Source organism: Pithys albifrons, chromosome 10 (genome assembly GCF_047495875.1).
Source record: "Pithys albifrons albifrons isolate INPA30051 chromosome 10, PitAlb_v1, whole genome shotgun sequence".
Taxonomy (NCBI): domain Eukaryota; kingdom Metazoa; phylum Chordata; class Aves; order Passeriformes; family Thamnophilidae; genus Pithys; species Pithys albifrons.
The window spans coordinates 10,793,701-10,821,073 of record NC_092467.1 but is presented as its reverse complement, the minus strand read 5'-3'; the positions used below and the strand labels follow the sequence as shown (position 1 = coordinate 10,821,073).

General features: G+C 35.9%; 1 protein-coding gene across 6 annotated transcripts in view; it reads left to right on the top strand.

The window, feature by feature from the left end:
- KCNT2 (potassium sodium-activated channel subfamily T member 2) overlaps window positions 1-27,373 on the top strand; it is a 124,134-nt gene that overhangs the window by 53,459 nt on the left and 43,302 nt on the right. For all 6 annotated transcript variants that reach the window (XR_011698608.1, XM_071564779.1, XM_071564777.1 and 3 more), the window contains 5 exons: window positions 9,795-9,975; window positions 12,024-12,188; window positions 13,681-13,817; window positions 16,648-16,711; window positions 22,870-22,978. Coding sequence is in view for 5 of the 6 variants with exons in the window: in XM_071564779.1 (XP_071420880.1) it covers window positions 9,795-9,975; window positions 12,024-12,188; window positions 13,681-13,817; window positions 16,648-16,711; window positions 22,870-22,978 (656 nt within the window). In the remaining variant the exon portion in view is untranslated. The remainder of the gene's footprint in view (window positions 1-9,794; window positions 9,976-12,023; window positions 12,189-13,680; window positions 13,818-16,647; window positions 16,712-22,869; window positions 22,979-27,373) is intronic.

Below are 27,373 nucleotides of genomic sequence, written 5' to 3'. Positions count from 1 at the left end.
CTTTTATTGTCTGTGTCACATTCCAACTGTATTTTAAGGGTGTGAAGTTTCTCAAATCAGAAAGTGAGGAGTTAAAAAAGATGTTGTTACAACTTTGGCCATACTAACAGAACTTGGCACCAGCCCCCAGGAACTATTCACTCATCCTCTGTTTGTATTAGACATAACTTTATGGAATGTTGAAAGGAGGCTTTGGCAGAGCTCAGGTTGTGATATGAAATCACCCGAAAGAAGAAAGATTTTAGTACACTCACAATGGATTATAAAAGAAAAAAATCACTTTGAAAATTAATTTTAAAACAAAAAATCATATTCTGTGTACTTAGTATTCCATTAGAAATTACTATAATGTTTAGACAGAAATTTCTCAAAGAAGTGAAGACAGTCAGCCATACAGTGTCACATCTGGGTGATAAATACGGATGAAAAATGTGTAAATGCCCATGGATTCCTGTAACTCACCTGTGTGTGATACTTTTTCCACTAGCCATGGGTCCCATACCACTGTAAAAAAGTAATGCTTCCAAAACCATGAAAAAAATGTAGCCGTTTTTGCAAAGAATAAGAGCATATATTCAACTTGAAGCTGGCAGTTGATTTCCTTGATGTTCTTATGTTGCCCACCTTCAGCAAACGCCACTGGCAAGCTGCAGGTGTCTGTATTACTGGGCAGACTTTTCTCCACTGTGGCTTAGAATGTAGTCATCCTGCCATTTAAAAATCAATCTGTGGCTTGTTACTATCTTTCACGATCTCTAGAGTTCTTCATAAAAATTAGGATGATGGTGACAGTATCCCGAGACTGGAATAAGCTGTTAAGAGTTGGGAGGAATCAAAGGAAAGAAGCAAAACTATTTCTAATGCTGACAAGGAAGCTACAGCTGTGACAGTAACTAGTAGTCTTTTCTCTTTTCTGTACACTGACAGAGGTACCAACAAGTTACACCACCTGTGCATATCGAAGAAGCTTAAATGATGGCAAATTTGTGCACATAAGAATCAAAATATTGAAGGCAAACACTCCTTTATGATAACAGAGATCACTGATGAGTCAGTGATTTCACAGTGCAGCTTGAAATGTAAGAAGTGCACACTACTGCCCTCCTGTGATCTGGCTACAGCCTTTCACCTTCCACACTCTACAACTAAGTTTTCCACAAGGGAGAACAATAGCAAGTTTCCCAACAGTAGTCTTCACTTGGGCTTCTCAAAATGTTCAAGTAATTCCATCATATTCCATCTGTCTCCAATGTATACCTTCAAACTTCTCCCCTTTGTTCTTGGAAAGATTATGTAAAGCAGAGCAAGCAGCTGCATGAGAAGGAGAGATTTCTCATCAGTTTCTCGCCTCCATGTCTGGGTCTTGCACATTCTGTTGTTTTTCTCAAGAAGTGCTTTTCTCCCTTTTGGATGCTTCATAAAAGAATCCTTAAGTTCAGTAAACATTTGAAAAATTGTTCCTAGTAAATGATATTCCATGACTAGTTTTTCTTGCTGTGGTTGTACATCACATACAAAAATAGTGCTATATGGAATAGTCACCCTACAAGATAGACTTGCCAGATGCAGAATTAGAAAGGTAGAATTTGTGAGGTAGGTAGCCCATGATTCAAGGGGGTCTCAGAGCTCAGGAAGAGTCAACTTTCTGATACCTGTTTTTAGTTCTCCACATCTTCTAATGATGAAAGTTACTATTATTATCATTATACTGTGGAGTCCTTTTAGGTAAGTGGAGATGAAAACAAATGTGAATGAAAATTTCTGGGAAAAAGATGAGTGTAGTGAAGACCATGAGGGTTGGCTGCAACAGTGTTTTGAAATATTGTGAGTGATAAGAATAAGATAAGCAGAAAACAATTTCTTCCGTGTTTACAAGTAAAATTCTCTTCTGACAGAGCTTGGGTACAACTTTGCAACAGAATATATATTCTATGGAAGTTTAAGCTGGGAAGGAAAATATCTCTTGTGAGCTTTCCAAAGGGCTGCACCTTTCATGGCTGTGGTTAAAGGGGATAAGACAAGTGATATTTGCTTTGAATATCTTGCAAGTTTTAGACCATCCAGGTTGTATTTGCTATTGGTTTGTGTCTCACAACAGGATGAGCAATGCAAGAAAGATCATTCTTCCTGAACGTTGCTTATCTGTTAGTTTCTAAGAAATGCTTTTTTGTTTATGGTGTTAGCAACCCAGAAAATGTGGCAATTGAAGTAAGGTAACTTGGCTTCTCTTGGAGCAGTTGTTTTCATAGCAGCAATGAGAGCAGCAAAAAGCAGGAGGACTCAAAGTGCAGAGAGATGAGAAGCTGTCAAGGAGATGTAAAAATGGATGGAAGTGTAAGGAAGATCCTTAAAAATCAAATGAAAAGGCAAAATCTGATCAGGAGAGAATTTTGACTTCATAAAATCAAATTCATTTGTCATTAAAATGTGCTATGACTTGAATGAGAAGGAAAATTAACAAAAGCTTTCTGTCAGTAGCTTACAGAATATTCTCCATGCTGGGTTAGTTTTTTCTTATGCACATTTAACAAATATTCAGATAATGGATCTTTCAATTGTTAGTTCAATTTGATTGAGGGAGTGTGGGTGGTTTGCATAACAACTGTTACACCCAAAGAATGTTTCAAAACTATTGCAAGAAATATTAAACATGATGTTCCAAAGGATAACATATCCATGTAATAAGTTAGAGGTTTGCATTCGAATTTTCCAGCACAACACATATAATTTTTGAATATTATAAATAGATTACTTAATTAATCTTCCCAAGAAAGTATAGGTATGTAATACCACCTAATTCTGTACCACCTTGAAGGTGAAAAGTATTTGGTCATTAAGTACTGTGTGTATGATTCTGTTTTCTCAATCGTTAGTGACTCCTTATGTGAGCAATCCAGAACCTCAGACTCCAGCAGGCTCTCAGCTGCCAACAGTATTAACACACTGAAGTTGAACTGCCAAAGTTTACTTTGTTTACCATCAAAGCCCTAGGGCAGACTGAAAGCATACAAAAATACAGGTAGTCCTCTGGACCTGCAGACTGAAGTGTGTACAGACCTTTTAATGGCAATATGGAGCTGAATTGCTGCCCACAGTGGGCTCTGTTTGTGCAGCCTCAATGACCAGAGTTGTTTAATTGCAGCTCCACTTCTCATTTCACAAAACACAGCAGCAGGAGCAGAAAGGTTCTCACTGAGATTCAACAAATATTTATATATAGTTGGTCATTTCATAATATCTTATTCTGCTTAACAAGATGTTCTTCAGTTTCTGGAAGTCACATGAGATCTTAGAGGAAGAGTTTATTTTTATAAGTCAAGTTTTTGCAACCATTAGCTGGTTTTGTGGGAAGGAAAATGCTTATAAAAGACCTCATGAGTAAGTAATAATGATATCACCGAACACCATCTTTGGGATAAAGGAATACAAACAAAGGTGACCTTTCCAGCTGAAGAGAAATTCAGAATTCATTTCTGATGTGGTGGCATTGATATGTAGTGAAAGTTCTGCATCCTCACTGAAACTTGTGTTCAAAGTCCCACAGAACTGAAAAGTTTGATTCCAATCCTGTTGAAGTCATCCGAGTCTTTGCCTTCACTATTGTGATTCTGAAAAAAAAGAGCAGGGAGTGTTGTATGAAAATATGTGCTGGTCTCTGTAAAGAACATATCTGGACAAACAGAAGGATTCACATTGGACTGTCTGATGAAGTGGCATTAGAGTTGCAAAAATAACTGGGACGTGTTACAACATCAACTTTGTCCTTGAATATTAAGAAGCCACAATGTCCAGCAATATATTTTTGTTCAGTCAGTGAACACGTTTCAGCATGAGCTACTGCATTCATAGGATCAGTTGTTGTCAACTAAGAATAGCAAATATATTTCTCTACTGACTTTAAAGGCAGCATAACAACCTTCATCTTCTTTCCAATCAGCATTTCTCCCTCATTTATTTCACTGTCTTGTATGCAATTAATAATTTCTATATCCTGGAATTCAGTTATTCCCACAGTTTTAAAGCCTTCTATGTGGAATGAAAGGTGAAAATAGGAAATTCTCATTGTAATAGTTAAAGTTGATATATTTTACATGATGCGTTGTAGCAGATTCTATAATTTTAACATTTTGAAAACTGTACATCTACTTAAATTAATCGTTTTTTCTGTTTTAATATTTTTTTATGAAAAATTTCTTCTTAGAAAATAAATTAGGAAAAACACAGGCTATAAAAAGACCTGAGAAAGCAGCACAAGGCTTGGAAAAAATTGAAGCATTTGGTTGTTTTTAGAAAGTTAAAACTTCAGCTTCAGGAAGTTTAGATGGGAGTGACATTTTATCATTGGTCACAGTATTTTCTGAGTGTCTCTTGACTCTTTTACTTGCTGCAGTTTCTGCTCATCCCTTGTTTATTTTCTTTGCCTCTTCATATTTACACAAGAATCAAGGGTTCTGTCAGAGAGCATTAGGTTTTTAGGTCACAGATAATGTGATCAGCAACACTTTCACCTTCTGTAAGGAGTAGATTACACAGCTCAGTTGTGTCTTGTAGGAAAAAGGTAATAAAAATTCAGAGGACCTGCGTTGTCATTCAGAAGTCAATAGTGTTTCCACACACATCTGACGGAGTGAATGAAAAAAATGTTACTCTAATGTCACTCCAGTTATATCAGTATTCAAGCCAGAGTTTGTGAAGTGTAAATTGAGTGTTTAATGTTTGTATGGATAGTTAATTCTACAATTGCTTTTCCAATAATGTCTAATTGTAAAATTTGGGACAGAACTGCATCTGGCTCTACGTGAACGTTCTAGAGAAGCCTGAATACCCCATAGAGACAATTTCTAATATGAAAAACTGTTTTCCTCTATAGAAAGCAGGGTATTCTCCAGGTACAGCATTAGTCCTGACAGCACTGGCAGTTCCAGGATTTAAAACTGGCACCAGCTTACTATTAACATCTATGGCAAATAGTGAGCACCTTTTGGATTTTAAGCAAAATCTCTCTGTATTTATCAGACTTCTGAGAGATGTTACATGCCTCCTAGAGTGAGATTGAAGTATGAACTGTTTGATTTTATCTTGGTGTAAAGATTGAGGAAGTTTCCTTAAGCAGACAGTTACAGCCACTGTAGTGGTAGAATACGTCTCAAATGCCTATATATTTCCTGGGAAGTTAATATGGTCCTTTTCTTCAGTATTTTGCTATATTTGAATTTTACCCATAGGTATTTGCTACAGTTGGCGTCTATCAACAATTTTGCTGACTGATAGTTTATTCCAATCTTTCTCATAAATAAAAAAAATATTATGGTAATAATGTCAGAAAATTTTATAATAATATAAACAACAACTGACAGTACAGAACAATCGAATCACTGAAATTTAATTTGTAATTTGTTCTGACATCACCAGGTAGGATATGAGGAAATTGTAGTTTGCGGTGTGAAAAACTGCTGGGGACACTTGCTTAAGCAGAATTGCTGTTTTTCTGGGTGATTTCAGGTGTAACTTCTGTAGCACACAGGCACTGAGCTCTTACCACAGAACCACACTGAATTTGATAAAATCAATCCACACTGATTTCAACGTATTCATTAGTTTGTCCCTGCAGTTAGCAACTTAAAACATGGCAAGTTGAAGCTCAGAGTCACAAATCCATAGAAAACAATGCTGTTGCCTGGCTTGTTACCTAATCCTGAGCACACAGAAGCAGCTCAGGCTTTTGGCTCAGCATCTGGTGCATTACTTTAGGTCTCAAGAGGTTGTACCTGTAAACAATAATTTTCTCTAAAAGTAAAAATAAAAATGTGGAAATCAAACAAATTTATCAACACTGAGAAATAAAAATATAAACTGATAGTGAATTGACTATAAATAAGGATGGCTAGTGTACAGTATTTGCAGGTTACTATCCAAATGATTCTTGTTACGTCCATTTTTAAGATATGCTTCTGCAGTGTGACAAAAATCTGATCATTTCAGGGGTTATTTTACTCTACGGTATTTATTTCTGTCCTGCATATGGAGAGAGGTTATTGACAAACAGTAGTTTGTTTTGGCACATAAATACTCAAGCAAACAAAGATTCCTGGAACTAAAAAAAAAAAAAACTTCCAGTAAAACAAAGATTGAACTCTCAAAAGTTCAAACAATACCCAAACTAAACATTACTAATCTTCAGAGATTACATGTTATTATCTTTGCTTTTTGTTTTTCAAGTGCAGTGGTGGCAGAGTATTTAGAATCATACTTCTGTTCTCTCTAATTTTGTAATACATTTTCTGATAGGGACTTTTTGTGTACTGATTATTACAGTGATTTTTTTTCTGCACAAAACCAAGTTGCTGGGAGCATTGCCTTTACCAAACATTCCTTTCCTGCTCAAAATCATTACTTTCATCCAGAGATGACCAAAGAAATTATTGTTTCTTCAGAGGATGAAAGAGGAAGAGGAAGCAAACAAGAACAAGGAGATAAAAATACCACTAAAAGTATGAAAACAAGCAAAAGATGAAGCCCAAATTGCTGCACATTTCATTATTTCAGTAAACATAAGAAAGCAGACAAGAACATACATATTTTTACATGCAGTATTTATGCTAAAAGTAATGCTTAACACTTAATTTTCAAGAAAAAAAGAAGCTGATATTACTATTTAGATGAAGAATTAGGTTATATTAAAAGATGTCAGTGAGTTCTGGGGAACCGAATAACTAAGCCATGTGGTCTTGACTTCATGGAGAGCCACCAACACTGCACCTCACTCTGTGCAATGTAACCTGTTAACCCAAACAAATGGGGACATGCTGTAAACAGTGACACATTTGTAAAGGCATTGATGGGGAAATGAAAGTATAATATTCTCGGGGAAGCAGCAACAGATTTTATTCGTTAATTAGGCTCATATAAAATTGTCTCTTGAAAGTCAGGTTTTCCTGCAGTTTTGTGATCTCTGACTGTAGTAAGGACAAATGGCAGAGCACCAAAACACAGAGTAAAAGACTTGGTAACCTGGTAACCTTATCATCCCCTTGGTTTCAGGGTTAGGGCTTCAGGTAAAGTTTGGTAGAACTGCAAATGAGGTGGAAATAATTTTGAGGAAAGCAATTAATTTGATCAACAAGTTGTTAGAAGAGCTGAATTTCTTCTTCATCAAAGAAGAAATAGCTCCCATGTCATACTGACGTTAATACTACATGTGAGAAGCCCTGGCTCATGCCCACTGAGTTCAATGAGAAACATCTTGAATCCACAACATTTTGGCACATTATTTTGATGGCTTCAAGGAATAAGAATATATATGACTATGAGGGAGTTGAGCTGATAAAAGAAATTTTTATTTCACTATATTCAATGAGAATCCTACTGTTCATTTAGAAAAGGCTGAAATGGTTCATGATATATACCTTATTGCAGTTAAGCTAAAGTATGGTAAGGTGTGCTGGGTATGGAAAACTCATGAATAATAATAATAAAAAAAAAGAAAATAACTGATTCATCAAGACCCAAGTTTTCCTACCAGCAAACTATTAAAAAATTTGTTAAGCTTTCACAAAAAGAACAAAGAATGAAGAAACAATCCTATTTTCTTAAAAATGTAAAAATTAAAACCAAAAAACAAAAAAATCTAAAAACCAGCCTAAGGTTTTGTTTGTTTTTTTTTTAACATTTTAATCCATCGTGTCAGATACAAAGAATAAAAGTCACCCTTTTGTATATACAAGCACCAAGCAATTTCAGAGGCATCAGCATCAGAAAAAAATGCATTTCAACCAGGATCACGCATTGTGCTTCAATACAACCTCAGCTGCAAATCCTTAATACACTGAGTGGAATGATGCAATAGTCCTGTTACCTGGGGACCGTATCACTGGCTCAGTGTAATTGCTGCTTTCTGGACCTCATGACCTTAATTCCTGAAGTCAAGGTTGCATGTTTGAGGGATATACCCACTAAAGACAACTAAAGAGAAAAAATTGCACCAAAGCGATCAGGAATAATAACAATAAAGAATAAGTTTATCATCATTATGCTGTTAAGACTACATGTAACTCATGTGAATATTGTTATTAAAATAGCTTCTTCCGTGCTTTGATGCCTCTACAGTATAGTTCATTATTTCAAATTAATACTGGAAAATGCTTTAGCTGAAAAACTTTCTTGGTCTGAGACCAAAAGAAAACTTCATTAGCATAATTTCTTTCAGGCCTTCTGTTAGTATTTTCAGGGACAAAAATATAATTATCTTTTCTGTTAAAAAAAAATACAAAAAAAACCCCAAAAAACACTCAAGCAAAAACCCAGAAAAACTGTGAACATAGTGAAATTATGGAAGATCTAGATTACAACTCCAGTGAAAAATGTGGGATGAATTGGATGGAATATAAATACCAGTTCTGACTGAAGCATGAAACTCAGGCAAACAACAGGGAAAAAACCCCACCCATTTTAGTACATTTTGAGATGTGTGAAAACTACAAATGCTAGAACTGTGAAAAGGAAACTGGGAATTTGATCCATATGTTCTGGAAATGCCACTGCCCACAGCTAAACTATTTTTGGAGAACAGAACAGAGAACAGAAGAACAACTGCTAACACTGTTATAAACACAGGGTCTCCCTGGTGGTGCAAAGACCTTACCATGGCAGAAATTAATGAGTGAACTGTTACCCTCTGGACACCATATATAAAGAAATAATATTTAGTATGTTCAAGAATAATTACTAAAGCATATAATTTATCAAATATTTATCTAAATCTCTGAAGAGAAATCTTTCTGCTAACTCCAAGGGGAAAACCCGCTATTCATGGTGGTTTACACATTGATTCCTGAACTGATCTAAGAAATTCTACTCTATCAGAGAACACAACATTTTAAGTTTTGGAAGCTCCTTATCGTGATGTATTTTTAGAAAGTGATATATTTTTAAATTCTGCACCGTATGAAATAGCATTATGACCTGTGGACAGATTCTCCTCCTACTTCTCAAAACAAAAAGCACATCATGCCGATTACAAGAGAAATAATTACAAGTTAACTTGGGCTACCATTTACTTGTTGTCAGGAATGTGTGACTGGAAGGGAAGAAGTTCACTCAGATCCTGTATTTCTGTTGTGTAATTTTACAAGCAGACTCTTCTTGCCAATTGTCATCTTCCACTTTCTGCCTGAAGTCTGACCCTGGATACTTTTTGCTCTGCCAGTTCAGTGGCCTGCAATTCTCACATCCTAGTTTCTTCTAGAGAGTCAGCACCCATTTGTACCAACAGTATTCTTCTGGTATGCAACACAAGTAGTTCCCACTAGTAACTCTTGCCACAGAAAGGGACAGATATCAACAAAAAGTGGGTTACATTTAAAGAAAGCAGTATGTACATTTTTCTTGGCCATACCAGCAAACTCTCCCTGAAAAAGTTGAAAGATATCTATAAAAAAAATTTGAATGATGGCAGCTATATACCATCTGTTTTGTTCTGGTTTAGAAAGGAATTGCATCAATCCATGATGTTCTATATACCACCTCTCACTCACAACAGCCACTAAGCAAAGCCTAGCAACAGTTGTGCCTATCATATTGGAATAATCAAAAAAGGAGTTTCTTTTATTACAAATGACACTGGAAAATTATATCAACACTGCAGTTCTGGTCTGATACTGATTTTTACTCTTCTTTGAAAAATGTCTTTGCTAAGCAATTTATGAACTATGAAAATAAATAATTATCTGCACATATAATCATCAAGTTTGAACAGTTTTTATTTTTCATGTCTTTATTCATTCTTTTCTACATAGTATTTGTGGAATTCAGCATCTGGAACGAGCAGGAAACAGGTTGACTCTCTTTGACTCCCTTTATTTCTGCATAGTGACATTTTCCACTGTGGGCTTTGGGGATGTTACACCCAAGATATGGCCTTCAAAGCTGCTTGTTGTCATTATGATCTGTGTTGCTCTTGTGGTGTTGCCCATACAGGTAAATGTGCATTTTTCTTCTCTTTAGAATTGCTTTTCAAACAAAAGAATAATAACTGAAATAATTTATTTTTACTATTGTTATATTATATATATTATATTAATTCATATTAAATGTCAGAAAAAAGAACCATTTTCTCTATCTGTTGTTTTGTTTTTCCTTTTTCCTGTATGTTCTCCTATGCTCTAGATTTATGCTAAAAACCAGAGCACTAATAACAGCTTTCAAGTGCTGATGAAAGCTTTCTGCTCCTGTCATGTACCACAGAGCCCTTCCTTTATCCCGAGATAAGGGTTTGTTTTTAATGGAGCCATTTAAAAAAAAAAAGCACAACAGTAGCCAGCACTTTCTTTATGAGTGTAGCATTTCCTCAGCAGGCTATCCCTGTTTCTAATCTTGGTTCTCTCCACTTCCTCTCTTACTCTTACAGCTCAGTGCTAACTTGAAAAAAATCTCATTAAATCTGCAACTCCAGCAAATTGGGTTCACAGCTGTGTATGGTACACACAAACACACAGAGCCAACAGCACACTTGGGATTTTTTCATGCCTACCTAAAAAAAGTTTATGACTTTTTAACAGTTTTAACAGGAAAAAACTGATTTGTGAAAATCCAAATATTTCAAGGACTCAATGGGCTTTACTAAATTTGCACCAAGCACTTTCCAGCTCATTAGGTGAGGCTGCATGACAGAAACTCTGAGGTTACAAGGGAAGCCCTGCCAAGGTATTCATTGTTCCACTGATCACCCAGACCTTATGCCAGAAAAAGAGGGTGTGGGGAGACACTGCATTTTTATCAAAGCTTATGGTAGACCTGCTAGACTATGAAGCTCCAAAGTTGTTTCCAGACTCTGCTTCTTTGACAAGGAACTAAAGCTCACTGTGAGCAGGCAACACAGAAACTCTGGGAGGTTGGAAGCTCAAGCTTTTAGTATTAATTTTATTGAAGTTATTTGAATTATACCTAAATATTTAATGTCTGTAATCACAGACATACACACTAACACAAATATATTCTAACTCAGTGAAAAATTTGTAGAATATACATTATTGAAAACTAAATTGTGCTCTGCTTAAGAAACTTGCATTTTCCTGGGATACAGAAATTTCATCTTTCAGGTATTGTTGATTTGCACTTTAGAAATAAGAGGTCTACATTAGCAGTAAATAATCTAGAATCTACAAGGGTTTCACTTAAATTTACCTATTATTAGCTACTTTCTTTTATACATTTGTAGTGATAATGGGGCTTCCTTCAGTTTTTCATACACAGAATGTGGGAGGCATTCTTTCCTGAGCTTTTGTCCTGCTATGATATGCAATTAGTTATTATTCATGATTCAACTTCTCCATTGGTTGAATGTGGATGAGAAAAAGCAGCTATCACAGAGACATATAGTTAAATTGAGCTCAGTATTAAATATGTATTACTTACGAGAAACTTTGAAATGGCATTTTTTTATTTCAGACTGTTTCCGTATTTCCTTTAGTCTAAGGGATCCAGACTAATAGTGTTTACTGTTAACCTGCATATTGTTCAGTTGGCAAAAGCAAATTTGCATATTAAAAGCTGCTGGTTTTTAGTTATATGTAAATTTATAAGACAGGTAAGAGAGTATACAGCAGGTCATAAAATGGGGCTTCTATCCAAGTAATGTGTGATAATTTAACCTTTCATATGAGGAAACCGTTTATGTCACATGGCACTAGAAAAAGAGAGCTCACGGGTATGAAATCCTTAAAGGAACTAAGTATCAGCCTTCATTTTTTTTTCTAAAATCTCCAAATCTAATGTAATCTCATGATATTTTAATGAATTTTCACTGCTATTTGTGTGTGTTAGATTCTGGCACTTCTGCCATGTTTTGCAATCACTCTATTAATTCATCTCATACATTTGATCATTTTATAAAGAAAAAGACATTGGGGTCTAAAGGCAGCTTTTCACAGAGGCATGAGATGAATGATGCAACACTGACAAGTCATTATACAGTTGTACTGCACACCTACTTGTCTATATTGCACTGACAGTGACATCTCTTGCAGTTTGAACAGCTGGCATATTTATGGATGGAGAGACAAAAGTCTGGTGGAAACTACAGTCGATACAGAGCTCAGACAGAAAAACATGTGGTGCTGTGTGTAAGCTCTTTGAAGATTGACTTACTTATGGATTTCTTAAATGAATTCTATGCTCACCCCAGATTGCAGGTACTGAGAGTAGAAAAAAAAATTAAAAAAAAAACAATGAAACCCCCCACAAAACACTGATTTATTTTTTTCAGAAAGGCTTCTGAAATGGTTTTTAATTTGTAAAGCTGAATTTGGGGATAGCTAGCTGAATTGGGCATCTATAACTGCAATAAGAAGCTGAGATACAACATTTTAAATTGAGGTTAATAGACTGAATAGATAGAATTACTGTCCTGTTGAATTATGCCAGTCCTTTTAGAAACAGGTATTTCCATGCAAATTCCTTAGATTCTAGCCCAAAATAGAAAATAAATGAAATCTACTCAAATTATTTTTTTCCATTGTTTTGGGACTGGATCCAAAATCCTCAGAAGTCAGAGCATCTTTTGGTTTTCACATTTTCCTTTGCTTTTTGCCAGTGTTTGAAATCACAGAATGGGTAAGATTGGAAGGGATCACAGTGAGTCATCTGGTCCAGCTTCCCTGCTCAAGCAGAGTCATTCTTGAGCTCATTGCACAGGATTTTAAAGATTAAATCCTTTTGGAATTGTGAAAATTTAGAAATAAATATTTGCTCTTTAAAGGACAAAGACCTCAAGAAATTACACAGAAGAGATTTTCTTAGTGTACATATATCCCCTGGCTAATTCAAACCTGTCATATTACTTGTTTGGAACATCTAAAAGCCTATTTATGTGAGATAGCAATTTGGATTTATTATCATTACTTTTGCTACAGGCTATTTCTTTTACTAAGCCTTCTCTATGCATTTTACTAAGTTACCTGTGTACCATGCTTCATTAATGAGTGCAAAAATCACACAAATACAATACTCAATTGCCTAAGCGGCAATTTGTCAAATCCCAAATCCAAAATACTCCCCAAAATAATTAGCTAGCAAGAGGCACAAACAAATGCACAAAGAAATCAAGTTCTTTATAGTTGGAAACAAACTGAAATCCAAAATTTAGTTAACTAACCTGAAGAATGAGTCAGGTTCTGTGATAGACTGAAGTCAAAGAAGAAAAGTTACAATACTACTAAAAGAGCTTATATACAGTCCCTTCCCAGCTGAAATCAAGTCTGGCTCAGTGATCTTAGAGGTCTTTTTCAACCTTAATGATTCTGTGAACTGGGAAGCCGAAGGATGCAGATGGTGCACTGCATCCAGTGTACCAAGCTTTCCCCAAGAGCCTGCGTGTCCCAAGGAAGGCTTCTATGACAAGCCTATCCTAAGCATTCAGTCTCTCCTCTCATGTTCTATTTACCTCTCCTTTTAACTGTGCACAGACCAACTCCAGTTCTCCTAACAAGGACTACCTATAATACAGGGAGCAGAGTTTGGATTTGCCCATTAATGTAAAGGGAAAAAAATGGGAGCAAATCATCTCTTGACTATCAGCAACTATTTTGACATCCAAAGTTACTGTTGACTTTATTCGCCAATACCAAGAATGGTAACATAAGAAAGTGACTGTTATCTCCCCGGCTTTTTTTTTTTTTTTGACAGGACTATTATGTCGTTATTTTGTGTCCTACCGAGATGGATGCTCAGGTCCGAAGGGTGTTACAAATCCCAATGTGGTCCCAAAGAGTTATCTACCTGCAAGGCTCAGCACTAAAAGATCAAGACCTGTTAAGAGCTAAGTAGGCAAATACTGACCATGGTTTTTTACTTTTGTTTCACTCATATTGCTTGATAAATAAGTTTAACAAAGAACAAAAGCTGTGCTAGAAGGAAATCGTGTATTTAGAAAGTAAAGCAAAACTTTTTTCTATAATTAGTTTTTCTTAATATTTGAAGTTTTTCAAGAAGCAAATATTAGTAAGCTTTTTCATTTGACCAGATTGTTTTTTACTGTGTTGATTTTTAAAGGTATTCAAAGAGAATGCCTGTGATTGCCTCTGAAAAAGCAGAACAGAATATTTCAAAATGACACTAAAGACAGAATTTACTTCTACTTCTTGAGAAAATAATAGTTCTCCTGACCCACTGAAGGGGCAAAAAGGAAACAGAAATAATTACCATCTTTTGAACCCACTGTAGTTTTTTTTTCTTAAGTTCAGCCCTGTAATTTTAAGCAACTGTTCTACTATAACTCTATATATTCTTCTTCCAGGGCCCTCCTCTTACCACACACTTCCACTACTTCAAAGAAACGCTCTGTGCTTGTTAATAGTGAATGACATTTATCAAAACACATCAGTCAAACACAGTTTCTCGCACCTCCCCTTTGCTCAATCAATTGAGCCTGTGAAGGAATTCACAGTGAATTCATGGAGTAGGATTGTCTCTTTAAACTCTCCAGAGAGAGCAAAGTGATTCTTAGCAAATAACTGAGTTAACCTATCTGCATTGTTCTATAATGGAGACATCAAAAAATTAAGCCAATACCTGACTCTTTGTGTCATTCTGCCTTCTTTGCCCAACGGGAGTTCTCTCCAAGAATCTCATCTGCGAGAAGCATCATCAGCAGTGTTATCTTCTCAGACTTCTGTCTCTGAAAAAAACCCAGCTACTTCTACATCTGTTTAAAATTTGACAAGAAAGCTTTTTTCAGGATTAGAAATTTTCTTTTTGATTTTTTTCTTTCTTGCTGATTTCAAGAAGAAATTCATGTGTGGATTTAGCTGACATTTGTTCTGCACATTAGGAGAAGAAAAATTAGGCTGTTCCCTAAATATAATCTTGATATTCGTTTATAATAACCTGGAGGTAGTCATCTGTGGAACTGTGCTTTTTCCTGCAGAACATGTAATTGAATGTACCTGTCACAGAATAATTTTCAGCCTCTCCTGAGAGAAGCAGCATAGTAGGAATCTAATAGAACATTTAATATGAAATATAACCCAGTGCCCAAGATGTTTGCTGTATTTCTTTTTAATGAGAACATAATGTGCTGAGAAGATAACAAGGCACATACTAAACTTCTTCTAATAAATAAAGTAATGGTTATGAACAACAACAAAATTATTAAGAAATGTCTCATTATCAAAATTTATACACGTATTATTTGTGAAATCTAATGTCTAAATAACGTGATAGAGGTCACACCAAAAAGTAAAGGAATACCCGAAGCTGGCTGACTGCGGAAGGAGGGAATAGTCACTTAACAAAATTCTTTAGTTTTCTCTGTATGCCCTAGTACACAATTTGACTTCACAAAAACGATACTCCTTCTTTCTTCCTGCCTTTGAGGGCAAGACTTTGCAAATTCTTGGTGTTCTTTCAACAGTATTTATGTGCACAGCTTTAACAAACAAATTGAATAAATTCTCTCATGAGGTGCAACACTGTTCATCATTGTGACTGGAAACTTTACAGCTACTTTAGCCCCTGAAACAACACAATAACTGATTAAAACAACTTTTTCTCCATGCACTAGGCAGTGAATAACACTAGTATGTTTGATTTTTTCCACTTCAGCTTTCTCCCATATTGTCATATTTTTCTCTCCTTCCACTTTCTTTAATGAACCATGACCATTCCTTTTCTTTAGCTGATACTTTAGCTGATACTTTTCCCATTCACAAATTTCTCTTCTATATATAAAGTCCCTTTAATTTCTGCCATCCCTAAGCAACAGAACCGGTGGGTTTTCTTGTCTCAGATTCAGTTTTCTGGCACATAAAAATGGTATAATTGACAAAGATTTTCTAGTTGTTAGAACATTAATAACACTTCTCTCATACTCTGGGTTCTAATAAATGATTTTAACACAGATGCCATTAGTGCTTCTGTTGTCTAAATTAATGACATTCATAGATGTTAGTGTCAGGTTATTATCCTTGTCATATGTGACTGAAGTGATTCAAGAATTTACAAAAAACTTTGAGGAAAAAAGGTGAATATGTTCACATGAGGTTTCATTTCCTTATGAAATCATCTATATATACTCTTATGCCAGTTACCTCATTAGCTCTCATCAAAATTTCATCTAATTTGCTACAACTTTGGTGAAGACACTGTCTTCCCAATACTGCTCCCATATTTAGCTGAAATTACTCATACAGCTCTCATGATTTCTTCCTAATCGAAGACACCATGAACTGAAAATAGTTCATTTAATTCATACATTCACAGAAATGTTTGTTATTTATCCCAAACACAATATTCTTGTACATCTACCCAACTTGCTGCTATCACTAGGCAAGATAAGTCTATATTAAGCTACTTCCCCCTCCTTGTTCATTCTTATCATGTAACTTGTACATATCAGACCCTTACACACTGGGCAGACTGATGCTATTTATTCACCTTTTATACTCATGGCAGATAATGCAAATTAAGTGTATTTGAGGCCAATTTGCTTTTATTACTTTGGCACAGCTTCTACTGGCACCAGGGAAAGAAATGAGAACAGAGAGACTGAACCTTCTCTGTGTTCTGTTTTTCTGTGCAAGACTATGAAGTGTGAAACACAAGTCCAAGTAAGTACCTTGTTGGACTGTAACAGGCTTGTCTCCTCTTTTGTAGGATGGACGATGCTGAGGCTTGTTTCATTCTGAGCAGCCGCTGTGAGGTGGACAGGACAGCAGCTGTAAGTCTGGAGAAACAACAGGGCTGAATGTGCCCGTTGCACTGTCACTGCCCCAATCCCTCTCAGGGATGTGAACAGAAGATTAGCTGATTTACACACAGATTTTGTACATGGGATGAACTTCTTGCCTCAGATAAGATAATGAAAATATTTCTACTGGATTCTATAAGGCCAGGATTTCACAAATTTAGGAAACATGATTTTAGTGGCTCATTTCACATAACGTATCTACTTCTGCTCTTTTAGATACTAAATTACATGACCTGCCTACTAAAGAAGTTATGCTTTTACAGTGTATTTTAGTTATATACTTATTAAAAAAAACCCACACAGTAAAAATTCATGCATTCTTACAGAATTTCAAAAAACAACTTTCATGCTGCATAAAGTGAATTTTTATCAGTTGATTTTTTATGGAACAATAGCAGAACAGCATATAAGCACTATCATGGTACCTGGTACTGAGAATTTGTCGGTATTGAAATTTCATCACAAACAAAGTAATGATTGAATTCAACTTATGGATTCATTTGTGACTAATGCCCAATAACCAGTATGTCTGAGAGTACTTGACCATTTTTCATATGGGTCAATTTTAAAAATGCAAATGGCAAGACTCTTTAAATCAGTTTCTACGTTTTACCCATGCTTGTAGTTATTTGCAGTTAAGTAAGTTACTGTCTGAAAAGCAAGACTGCTAATACAAACTTCTATTCAGTGTATCTGTGACAAAAGATTAAAACTATTTTAATATGAACTAGATCCCTTCCAGCTAATGAAATTAATTACTGATCACAAATACCAAAGGAAAAAGTCCACTGAGGAAAGATTTATGAAAATAACCTCAAATTCTTCACCACGAGCTACACACTAAATTATTGCATGCTTGTCTCTATTTGGTTCAATCTCAAACTCCAAAGGAAGATCAGAATAAGTCTGAATATTCCCAAAGATGCTTAAAAAATTGCCCAACAAGACTGAATTACGTTTTAAGCAATCTCAATTAAAAATACTGTTTTGCTGCTACATTATAAGAAGTAGCAATTATTTTTCTAACACATGGGAAAGGAGGGCTTTTCATTATATGTCAAGTATTTCTTAATAGTCTAGTAATATGTGTAGTATTTCTTAATATATGTCTATCACTTGTTACAATTACTTGATCTGCTATCAAAAGTTAGTTTTTTCATACCTACACATACAGTGTATCAAGTAAGGGAGAACAACAAAATCAACATAAACTGCAGCTAGCAAGAAGAAAGGGTATTTCCTTGTTAGACAAATGAGCCCCCAGGAACAAATGTCATCAAACATAATTTATTTTATGTAGACTATCAGCATACTGCAAAAGAATGTTTTCCTCAAAGCTAAAGATCCTATTCTGATCCCATCACTTGCAGAAAGCCACTGAGAAATAAATCTGTGCTCCTACTGTAACATTAAAACTTACTGAGCTAAGAGCTTTGCATTTGATTCATCAGCAATAGGCTTCTGAAAATGCAGTAGTGAAAGCCAGTGTATTGGCAGCAGGGTATCCTGGAGTAGTCAAGCAAGGCAGACATACTGTTTGCAAGGAACAGTGGAGTCTAAGGATAGAACAAGCAAGAGTTCTTACAAATATCTGGGAAAATACTGGTAACTTCTGAGAGACTGAAAAATATCAAAAAAGCCAAATTCTCTTGCCTAAATTAGCCGTGAGTTCTGAATAAATCAGCTACAACATCTCATTTCACAACACATACTTGACAGTTGCACAATGATTAAAAATGAGAAGTCCCATAAAGGCAGAGCATGTGATTTACACTGCACTTGGTAGGTTTATGCAGCATTAAGGACAGCTACACCAGCAGGTAAGCTGTTCATCTCCACTCATAACTGCTCCAGAATTTACATAAAGCAAAGACAGTTTTCAGCTCTGCTGAAGTGTCCCATAGGGCAGACAGGGGACTCACCATGGAGCTTCCATCCATTCTGGCTAGCACTGTCTAGTTTTGGCTTTGGAGTCATGGCCAGCTCCATCTCTCTCCACATCCTTCCTAACCCTCAGGGACTGTCTCCTGGGAAACATCTGGCACATTTCAGCTGCCAGTATAGACTAGTATCAAATCTCATTTTTCTTTGCATCTGGAGCATACAAACAGGTATATCTTAACAAAGGCATGATCCTGTTACATTCCTCTGGGAGAGACTGCCATGTTTGAGGGCTGACTGGCTCATCATAATGGTGCAGTATCTCAGCTCTAGCAGGGCTATTCTGAGGGTGTGATCTGAAGCTTTTAAACAAGGTGTCACTTCTGTCTTGTTTTCTTTTTTGTTGTCAGATTACCTTTTCCCAGGGCATGCAATTATTTAAACTGCAAGTAGAAAACAGGACAATTTTTTATTTAGTCAGTTTTATTTTACTGCCCCCTAGAGCTTTGAAATGAAGTGGATTTGATTTCCTACATTGTTCCAGCTCCAGTCATTACTAACAACTTCAGTCCTCTTACACCCACTTTAAATCTTACAGCTTTTCATATATAAACTTAAATACCACCTCTATATTAATCACCATTTTTATCAGTGGTATCACCAATACTATATGAAGAGACTCAATCTAAGAAATCACTTGAAGTACGTTACCTGTATTTTTATCTCTCTCCCCTAGAGTGCTTCTTCAGAGTGGATTTTGGGAGCCTAACTGGGCAAAAAACCCTTGGAAACCCAAATAACCAGTTTTTGTACACAAACACTTGAATATACCAAGTGAAAAGAGAGGAAAAGAAGAAATAATGCAAAGTTATTAGCTTAACAGCACATAACTGAGCTGATCTTATGAAGTCGTATAGGACATTTAAGTATCCGTTTTATATATATCACGTTTATAGACTGCTGCTTCAAAGAAGAGTTAACAAATGGAAAACAAGGCATATTTTGGAGTGTTAAAACTGCAAATGTGCCAAATAATCATCAAGAGATTTTAATTTCAAAGAGTCTTTCCCTTTTCTATACAATTATATACAAAAAAAATGATGTTGAGATTCATATTTTTAGTTTTATGCTACTCACTTCTATGGGTCTATGTTTGTTTGGGCTTATAATAAAATTTGAATAATTTTATAAAGCAATCTTCATTCTTATATTTAACAATTATTGCACATTCTGATAAAACTAGGCTTTTTAGACAAAATAATGATTAAAAAAATCCAAGAAAAGCTCTAACATAGAAATAATTATATTTCTAGGCCTGTGGCATACAGAAAACAGCCTTCGCTTACCACATTTATAAGCCAGTGTGGTCTGAATGATTACTGTGGAAAGGAAGGGAGGAAACTGGTAATGGCAAACCCTGTGCAATTAAGCCACACCATCACTACCAATGACTGTTTTTCTTTTGCATAAAAAGATTAAGTAACATCTTCACCAACATGTGATTTTCAAATCTATACCCTAATTCAGCCTCATACTACTCCTTAATATATCTGTCTGCCTGACTGCTGTCTATCACCTTACCCAGCCATTTGCTACTTCTGAGGTTTGTAGGCATTCATCACCTTAAGACAAACCAGCAAAAGATCCTAATTACAAACAATATAAAACAAACAATAAAAAACCCCTAAGGAAAATAAGAAAAAGTGACTTCATACAAGAAAAACCTGTAGCAGGTTACATTCAAGTTCTGGACTCTCCCGAATGGGCACAGCAATCCTACATCTATGAAACTGTTAATAAGAAAAATGTGAAATAATGTATTTTGCTGTTCTCAAAAGGTCTTCCTCTTATGACTCCATTCTAGTATTTCTAGTGGAAAAGGTACTTGCTAACATCTCAACTGACATTAAAATATTATGGTTTGAAAATGTCAGTTACGCCCTGTTCCAGGCAGAGATTTTCCCTTGTGTTCATGAGTCTGAAAGCTTTTCTTATTGCTGATACTGCAAACATAATGAATCATTCTTTGTATTTTAATACCACCAATTTCATGACTTGGCAAGGCGTTTCAATCCAAGTATTTCTTCCTAGATGCAGGTCTCAAATATTCCTTTTCACCTTTCAAATAAATAAAAACTGCTGGCTGATACACTGAAATTAGTCTTCTTGCAGCAAATTCAAAATATGAATGTATTATCACATAGATCACTTTCTGGGATAGCAGTATTCATTCTTGTCATGTGGTAATAAAAACAAAAAATACCAGACTGAGAAATCTCTTGGAATATTTGGTCAGTAGCTGGTAAAGTTTTGATGAATGTTGAGCAAATGTTTTAGTTGCACAAAAATGTAGATCTGCTTTTAATTAAGCTGACATTTTTTAGAGTCATCCACAATTTCAAACTCTTACGTCCTCATGTATCTTTTTTTCACTTTTGAGTCTCTTTGAACAGACATCTTTGCTACATTATTCTTGATTAATTAGACATGACTCATCACTGCCATCTAAGTTTTCACATAATTCTTCCCCATCCAAATGCTGCCCCATTCCGAATGACACAATCCTTAACACTTGGAGAAAGATAGGAGAGGGTCAAAGTACCTTATTTGTGCAAGCTGCCCCATTCCAAATGACACAATCCTTAACACTTGGAAAAAGATAGGAGAGGGTCAAAGTACCTTATTTGTGCAAGACTTCTAGAAAAAGCTCTTTATTCTGCATTCTAACAAATAGAATATATTATACTAGGATCATAGGATAACAAAGGTTAGAAGGAAGATGAGGAGGTCTCCAGTCTGTCAGTCCCTTATGAATGCAGACCATTTTGGTCAGGGCTTTATTTAGGTTCATGTGGAAGTCTCCAAGGGAGCAGATAGCATAGGAACTGCATTGTCTGTATTCATAGGAAATAGGATTTTCCTTATATCCACTCTGAATCTTTCTTTTCAGCTTACAGCCATTGTGTCTTGTCTTCCAGTTGTTGTCTTTCCATTGTTGCTTGTCTTCCAGCCACGCATCATTGTGCAGAGCCTGGCTACATGTGCCCAGTAACAATCCCACAGATAACAGAGGTTGCTGTTTGGTCCCCTGAAGCCATGACTTCTGCAGGCTGAACAGGCTCCCTTCCCTCACAGGGCCTCTGCTCCTATCCCTACCTTGGTGGTTATCTGTTGAACTCAATCCAGCTTATAGTGCTGTATCAAGGGTCTGCAAACTGGATGAAATGTGTTGAATCAGTCTAACTTGTGCTGAGTAGAGAGGTTTAATCACTGCTTTCTACCTATTCTCTGTGCTTCTGTTCAAACAGCCCAGGATGCTGTCAGCCCACGCTCAGCTCACTCTCTGCAGGGACCCACAGGTCCTTGCTAGCAGAGCTGCTGCTGCCAGTCAGCCCCAGTCTGTGCGAGCGCAGGTGGTTACTCAGTCCGCAACAGGACTGTGCTTGTGCTCGTGTGGAATTCCATGAGGTTCCTGTCCCCCCATTCCTCCACCCTGTCTTGGTCTATCGGAATGACAGTTCCGCTCTCAAGGGCTTTGACTGTTCCTTCCAGTTTGGTACTGTTTGCAAACCTGCTGAGCATGCACTCTTTCCCCTCCTGCAGGTCATGGACAAAGATGTTTAGCAGAACAGATTCCAGTACAGATCCCTAGGGCACTCCATTTGCCCATGTCTTTGGGTGGAGTTCATGCTCTAAGATTCCAGTCATCCAACATGCATTTTATCCTTACAGTTTTACACTCTTCCAGACTGTAATGTCTGCACATAGAGGAGAGAACACAGATTTTTCTGCTGGTGTTGGAGAACTTCCCTAGTCTTCACAACCTTTCAAAGATAAGAAACTGTACGAGAACATTGCGCTGTTCTTTCTGTACCGTCTGACCCTGTGGCCTCACATGGGTTGAGTTCTCTGAAGCAAATCCCTGTCAAGATCATCCACTGCTGGTGATTCTCCTCTTGCTTGATCATGCCTGAAAGCAGAGGTCTGAGAGAACACAGAGTGCCTCAGCCTTTTCCATGTCTCAATAATTACTGTATAGTTTATGTAGGTGCATATGTATTTATGTAATACACATAATATATAATATTACTTATAGAATATGTACATAAACATCCACAACAGCTGGTATTATATAGTGTTAAAATGAGTTTTCTTCTGTGGAGTCAATCTGATAATAGATTCTTTTTCTGATTTGGCAAGATTATTTGTCGTTCATTGTCATCACCTCATCATACTCTTTATTCTAGGATCATCAAACTATTTTAAGAGCATGGGCAGTTAAAGACTTTGCTCCAAATTGTCCTTTGTATGTGCAGATACTGAAACCTGAGAATAAATTCCACATCAAGTTTGCAGGTAAGTATAAGATTAAGGTAATTTGAAGCACTTGTTAGTAATTGGCAGTTTGTTTCATGAACACACAAGCAAAGTGAGAATTCCTGGGCATATTTACTGGTTAGAGGCTGATTAAAAGTGCACTGTTGTAAAATAACTGTTTATATCCTAGCAATGGTAAAATGCAATGTTTTACATTAAACATTTAGTTCTAAGAACTTTTAAAGATTATTAGTCTTATGTTGCATAATATAGAGAGTATAACTACTTGATGTATAACACATTGCTACTCCTTAATTATAGATCCAGGTAGGTCTCCAGTTTACTATATCCATGCCTATAAATAACTTCTGTCTAAGAATACATACTGTTACTAAAGGATGTATCAGAAGATCTACTCAGAAAAGGCCAGATTTAGTTCAACAAAAACTGGGGGAAAAATTTTATTCATTGTACTATTTTCTTCTAAGTGCTATGGAAAACATTATTTTAATTACTTGCAAATATTTTGGAAAGAGACATGTAATTTGATTCTATATCCAAGTAAAACATATACCTTAGATACTATGGCATAAAATGCAAAATGATGCTAAGAAACTGAAAAAAATCACTCATATTAAAAGAGATTACCAGCTTTAATTTGACAAACTTTCTCTGCAGTACATGAGTAGGTCTCTCTTTCTCTGTCTATATTAGAACAGTGTCCATATACAGACACTTTTGTACATACAGACATAAATACACTTATGTGCAAAACCACAAATATTTTACAGTGAACTGATTTGGGAAAAACATCTCTCTGAAGCAGAAGAAAAGTTTTGCTCTTCAACTTTAATTTTGAAAATTTGATTTTCTTGAAAGATATTCTAAGGAAGAAAAGATTGCTGATTCATGCAAAAAACAAAACAACTCTGTGGAAAAGTATTAGTCTCCTCCATCATACCAGAATGTGATGAAAAAGTAAATTCCAGTGCAGAACAGTTCCAGAGCAACAGTTAAAGCTGTAATTTTAAAAGCTACTGAATTTACCACTAGGTTAGAAAGAAGAAAAAACTCCCATCAATAGCAGTTCTGAAGTTATAAAAGTGTAATCTCAAACTATGAGATGGCACAGCAGGGAATAAGGCTCATGATGTGCCAAGAATGATGGTGCTTTTTTATCTCTCCTTTAAAACCTCACAACACAAACATAATCTCTTCTCCCTACCCATGGCCACTTTTCTTTATCAGTAACTGTGTTAATTTGTTCCAAATTGTGTTTTTAAGACAGTTTCATTATTTGTAATGGCTTGTCTCTGTAGGAGCTTACATATGACCAGACTTGCAAAACAGAGGTAATTCTTTGTATCTGTTCTAAATTTCAATTAGAGAATTTGAACCATATTTAAAAAAAGAAAGAAAGAAAGAAACAAAAACATCACACACCCCCAAACCTCTCTTCGTAATATTTCCTTCAACTGAACTGCAACAGCAGCACTAGATGCTTACCTGCTGCAAGTGGTTAGGCCACTTACAGAGCCATGAGAATAACATTTATTTGCATACATTTTCCTAAGAGGACTCTCCTTTGCTTATTAATCTGGTCCAACTGCTCTTCATTCTGAAATATGTATCCAGTGGGGCTGCAGATGATAGACCTGTCCAGAGTGTTTACAAATAAAATTTGTCATAACCGTTCGGATCATTTTTCTAAGTGCTTTTCCTCTTAGAATTCAAGACTGCTTTTTTACTACCTTAATGCGAAAGCTTCTTTTAAATTTAATATTCCTTTAAAAAAATGACTTTTTTCTTCTGGAGATTTCCCAAAATAATATTGTGCATTTTTATGGACCTGAAATATTCAGTAATAGGATTTCTTTTTTTTTTTCTTCCTTACACACAGTTTTAGAGGCTGTAACTGTCAAAAATAAAGTCTCTGAATTTAGAGAAAATACAACCAAATAGTTCCAGAAAGTCCTCCTAACTAAAGTCTGACTTTTAACTGCATTGAAAAAACACTGGAAGACCAGTTTCTCAGCAGCTTATATTAAGTTGACCAGTCCTAGCTTGCATGAGACAGTCCTGACATTTAAATCCTGACTGCAGTTTCCCAAAGAATAGCATCCTGGAGATTTTCTGCCCTTGGCATCAGAAACAGCAAATAATTGTTATAATTTATTCACACCCAGTAGACAAGCAGACTTACACATTCATCCTGTCTTTTATGAGAACACAAGGACTCATCCTTGTCATCAAAGCAAGAGAATGGGGTTACTCTGGCCAGGGTCACCTGGCCTCTCAGAATGACAGGTTTCCCAGCTTCTCACCTGATGCTGAACACATATCCTTGCATTCTGTGCCTTCTGTTATTTTTTACAGTGGATTTTAACTACTTTGTTTAAAATGATAACTTATGCTTCTATTAATACAGTGGTATCAATATTTGTCCCTGCAAACCTCTTTGCGAGTCTAAGGTATGAACAATCCAAATACCAGTCACTCTAAAGTGACAATTATCAGGTGGGCAAGGAAAACACTGTCTTATCTCTTAAGCTGAAATTCTTTGATTTCTCCTTAGTAATTTCCAATATACAAATACCTTGACACGCCCATTTTATTTCAGTAATAGTCCTTTTTCCTTTGCTGCCAGTAACATATGGTTTTCTTAATCTTCCTACTTTTCCTTCAAACACATGGGGCTGTAAAAGGCCATGTGTTCTTCTTGCAGTCTGGCCTTGCATTTCAGCACAAGTAGGAAATGAAGATTGTCCTCTACAGAGCAATATATGCAATTCAGAGACTGGACTAACTTGCATATTTTCTGAGTTGAACATAAATCTTTTATATATATATATATATATATATATATATATATATATATATATATATATGCTAGAAAATAAATTAATTACCTTTAACTTTGATATTTGGAAATTATGTGTAATTACAATTCCAGGAAATGGGGATACATTTTGACATTCTCTATTTATTCAAAATGCACCAATGAATTAGCACAGATTGTTGAAGTCTGACGTTAAACCTTCAGTAGTTTATTTGAAAGGAACATAGTCCAGATTCACCGAAATGGATATTGAATTCATCTGATGATTAATCTATCCAATTACAGATAAAAATAGTCTCCAGGTAATGGATGGACATTTTTCTCTAACTGGTCTGGTAGTGGTCATGTAAACTTATCAAATTGACAAATGTAAGGTTTCTCAGAATAATTGTGCCAGGTCTAGGACATGCTTACCACATGGCTGCTGCTGCAGTCATAAATCAGTATTTTGAGTCTGTTTTATGGTCAATAACATTTCAGAACCATAACTCATCATACTGCATTACTACATTTATTTGAGACAGACTTAGCAACAAAATTTCTGTCAAAATATATTTTCAACAGAAACTACAGCTTCTGGAAATTCTAAAAGGAATATTTCATTAGTAAAAATGTAATCAAAACATTTCTTTTTGGTAAACTGATCTGACATATTTAATACTCACTCCAAGATAAACAGCAGTTTTCCTCGGCTGCTTCACTTGTCACAATAAATGAGCAATTTGCTGATTCCAGCACGTGCTGTGAGAGGACCTGACTGATGTCCCAGACCTGAGGAGTGGGAGAGCAGCAGATAAAGTTCTGAATAATCCTCACCACAGTTCCACAGTAAGAGTCCTGAAGCTACATATAAAACAGGGTAACACCATAGGCAATCTATAAGCTGTCAGCTAATTGGGGAAGTGAGCAAGGTATTTTTTACCTGACTGGTGACTTATACAAGAGCTTCAGTGCAGCCAAAAGGAGAAACCCACAGTACCTCTCTTCAAGTTTCAAATGGCTGCAGTATCTCTAGTAGTGCTGATTCAGTCACAGGAGCAGCTTTCACCTGGTGTTGTCAAAGTACGTCTAGTAACTCAAAAGTGTCAAAACACTCCTGAAATCAATAGGGTGTTATTTTCATATACATATTTTACAGGTGCACAACAAGTCATGAAGGGCACAATTAGCTAAGTCAAGGTTAAAGTCTACACCAGGTGCAGAAATAGCCCTATGAGTCCCAGCTCCATGGAAAACCCCTTGGCAGCACAATGTGGATCTCCTACTCGTCTGAGTTTAGGGTGGCTGTTGTAGGACAGCAGTCTCTGTTTGCTGTGTGCTCTATTCTTAACATAAAACATTACATGAACTCTGTCCCAAAAGACCACCACATATGTTAGAGAGTATAGAACATATAGAGGATTTAAGTCCAAGTTATACTTTTCATTCACATTGTACATCCATTATTTATTAATTTTTAGTTATATAAATTAAGTCAGCATGTACAATTTGGTTCAAGTAAAAGATCTAAAATAATAGATAATGAAATAACTTTCTTGTGCATTTTCTTGCTTGTATTTTCAAAATTATTAGCTATAATATAAAAAAATATTCCA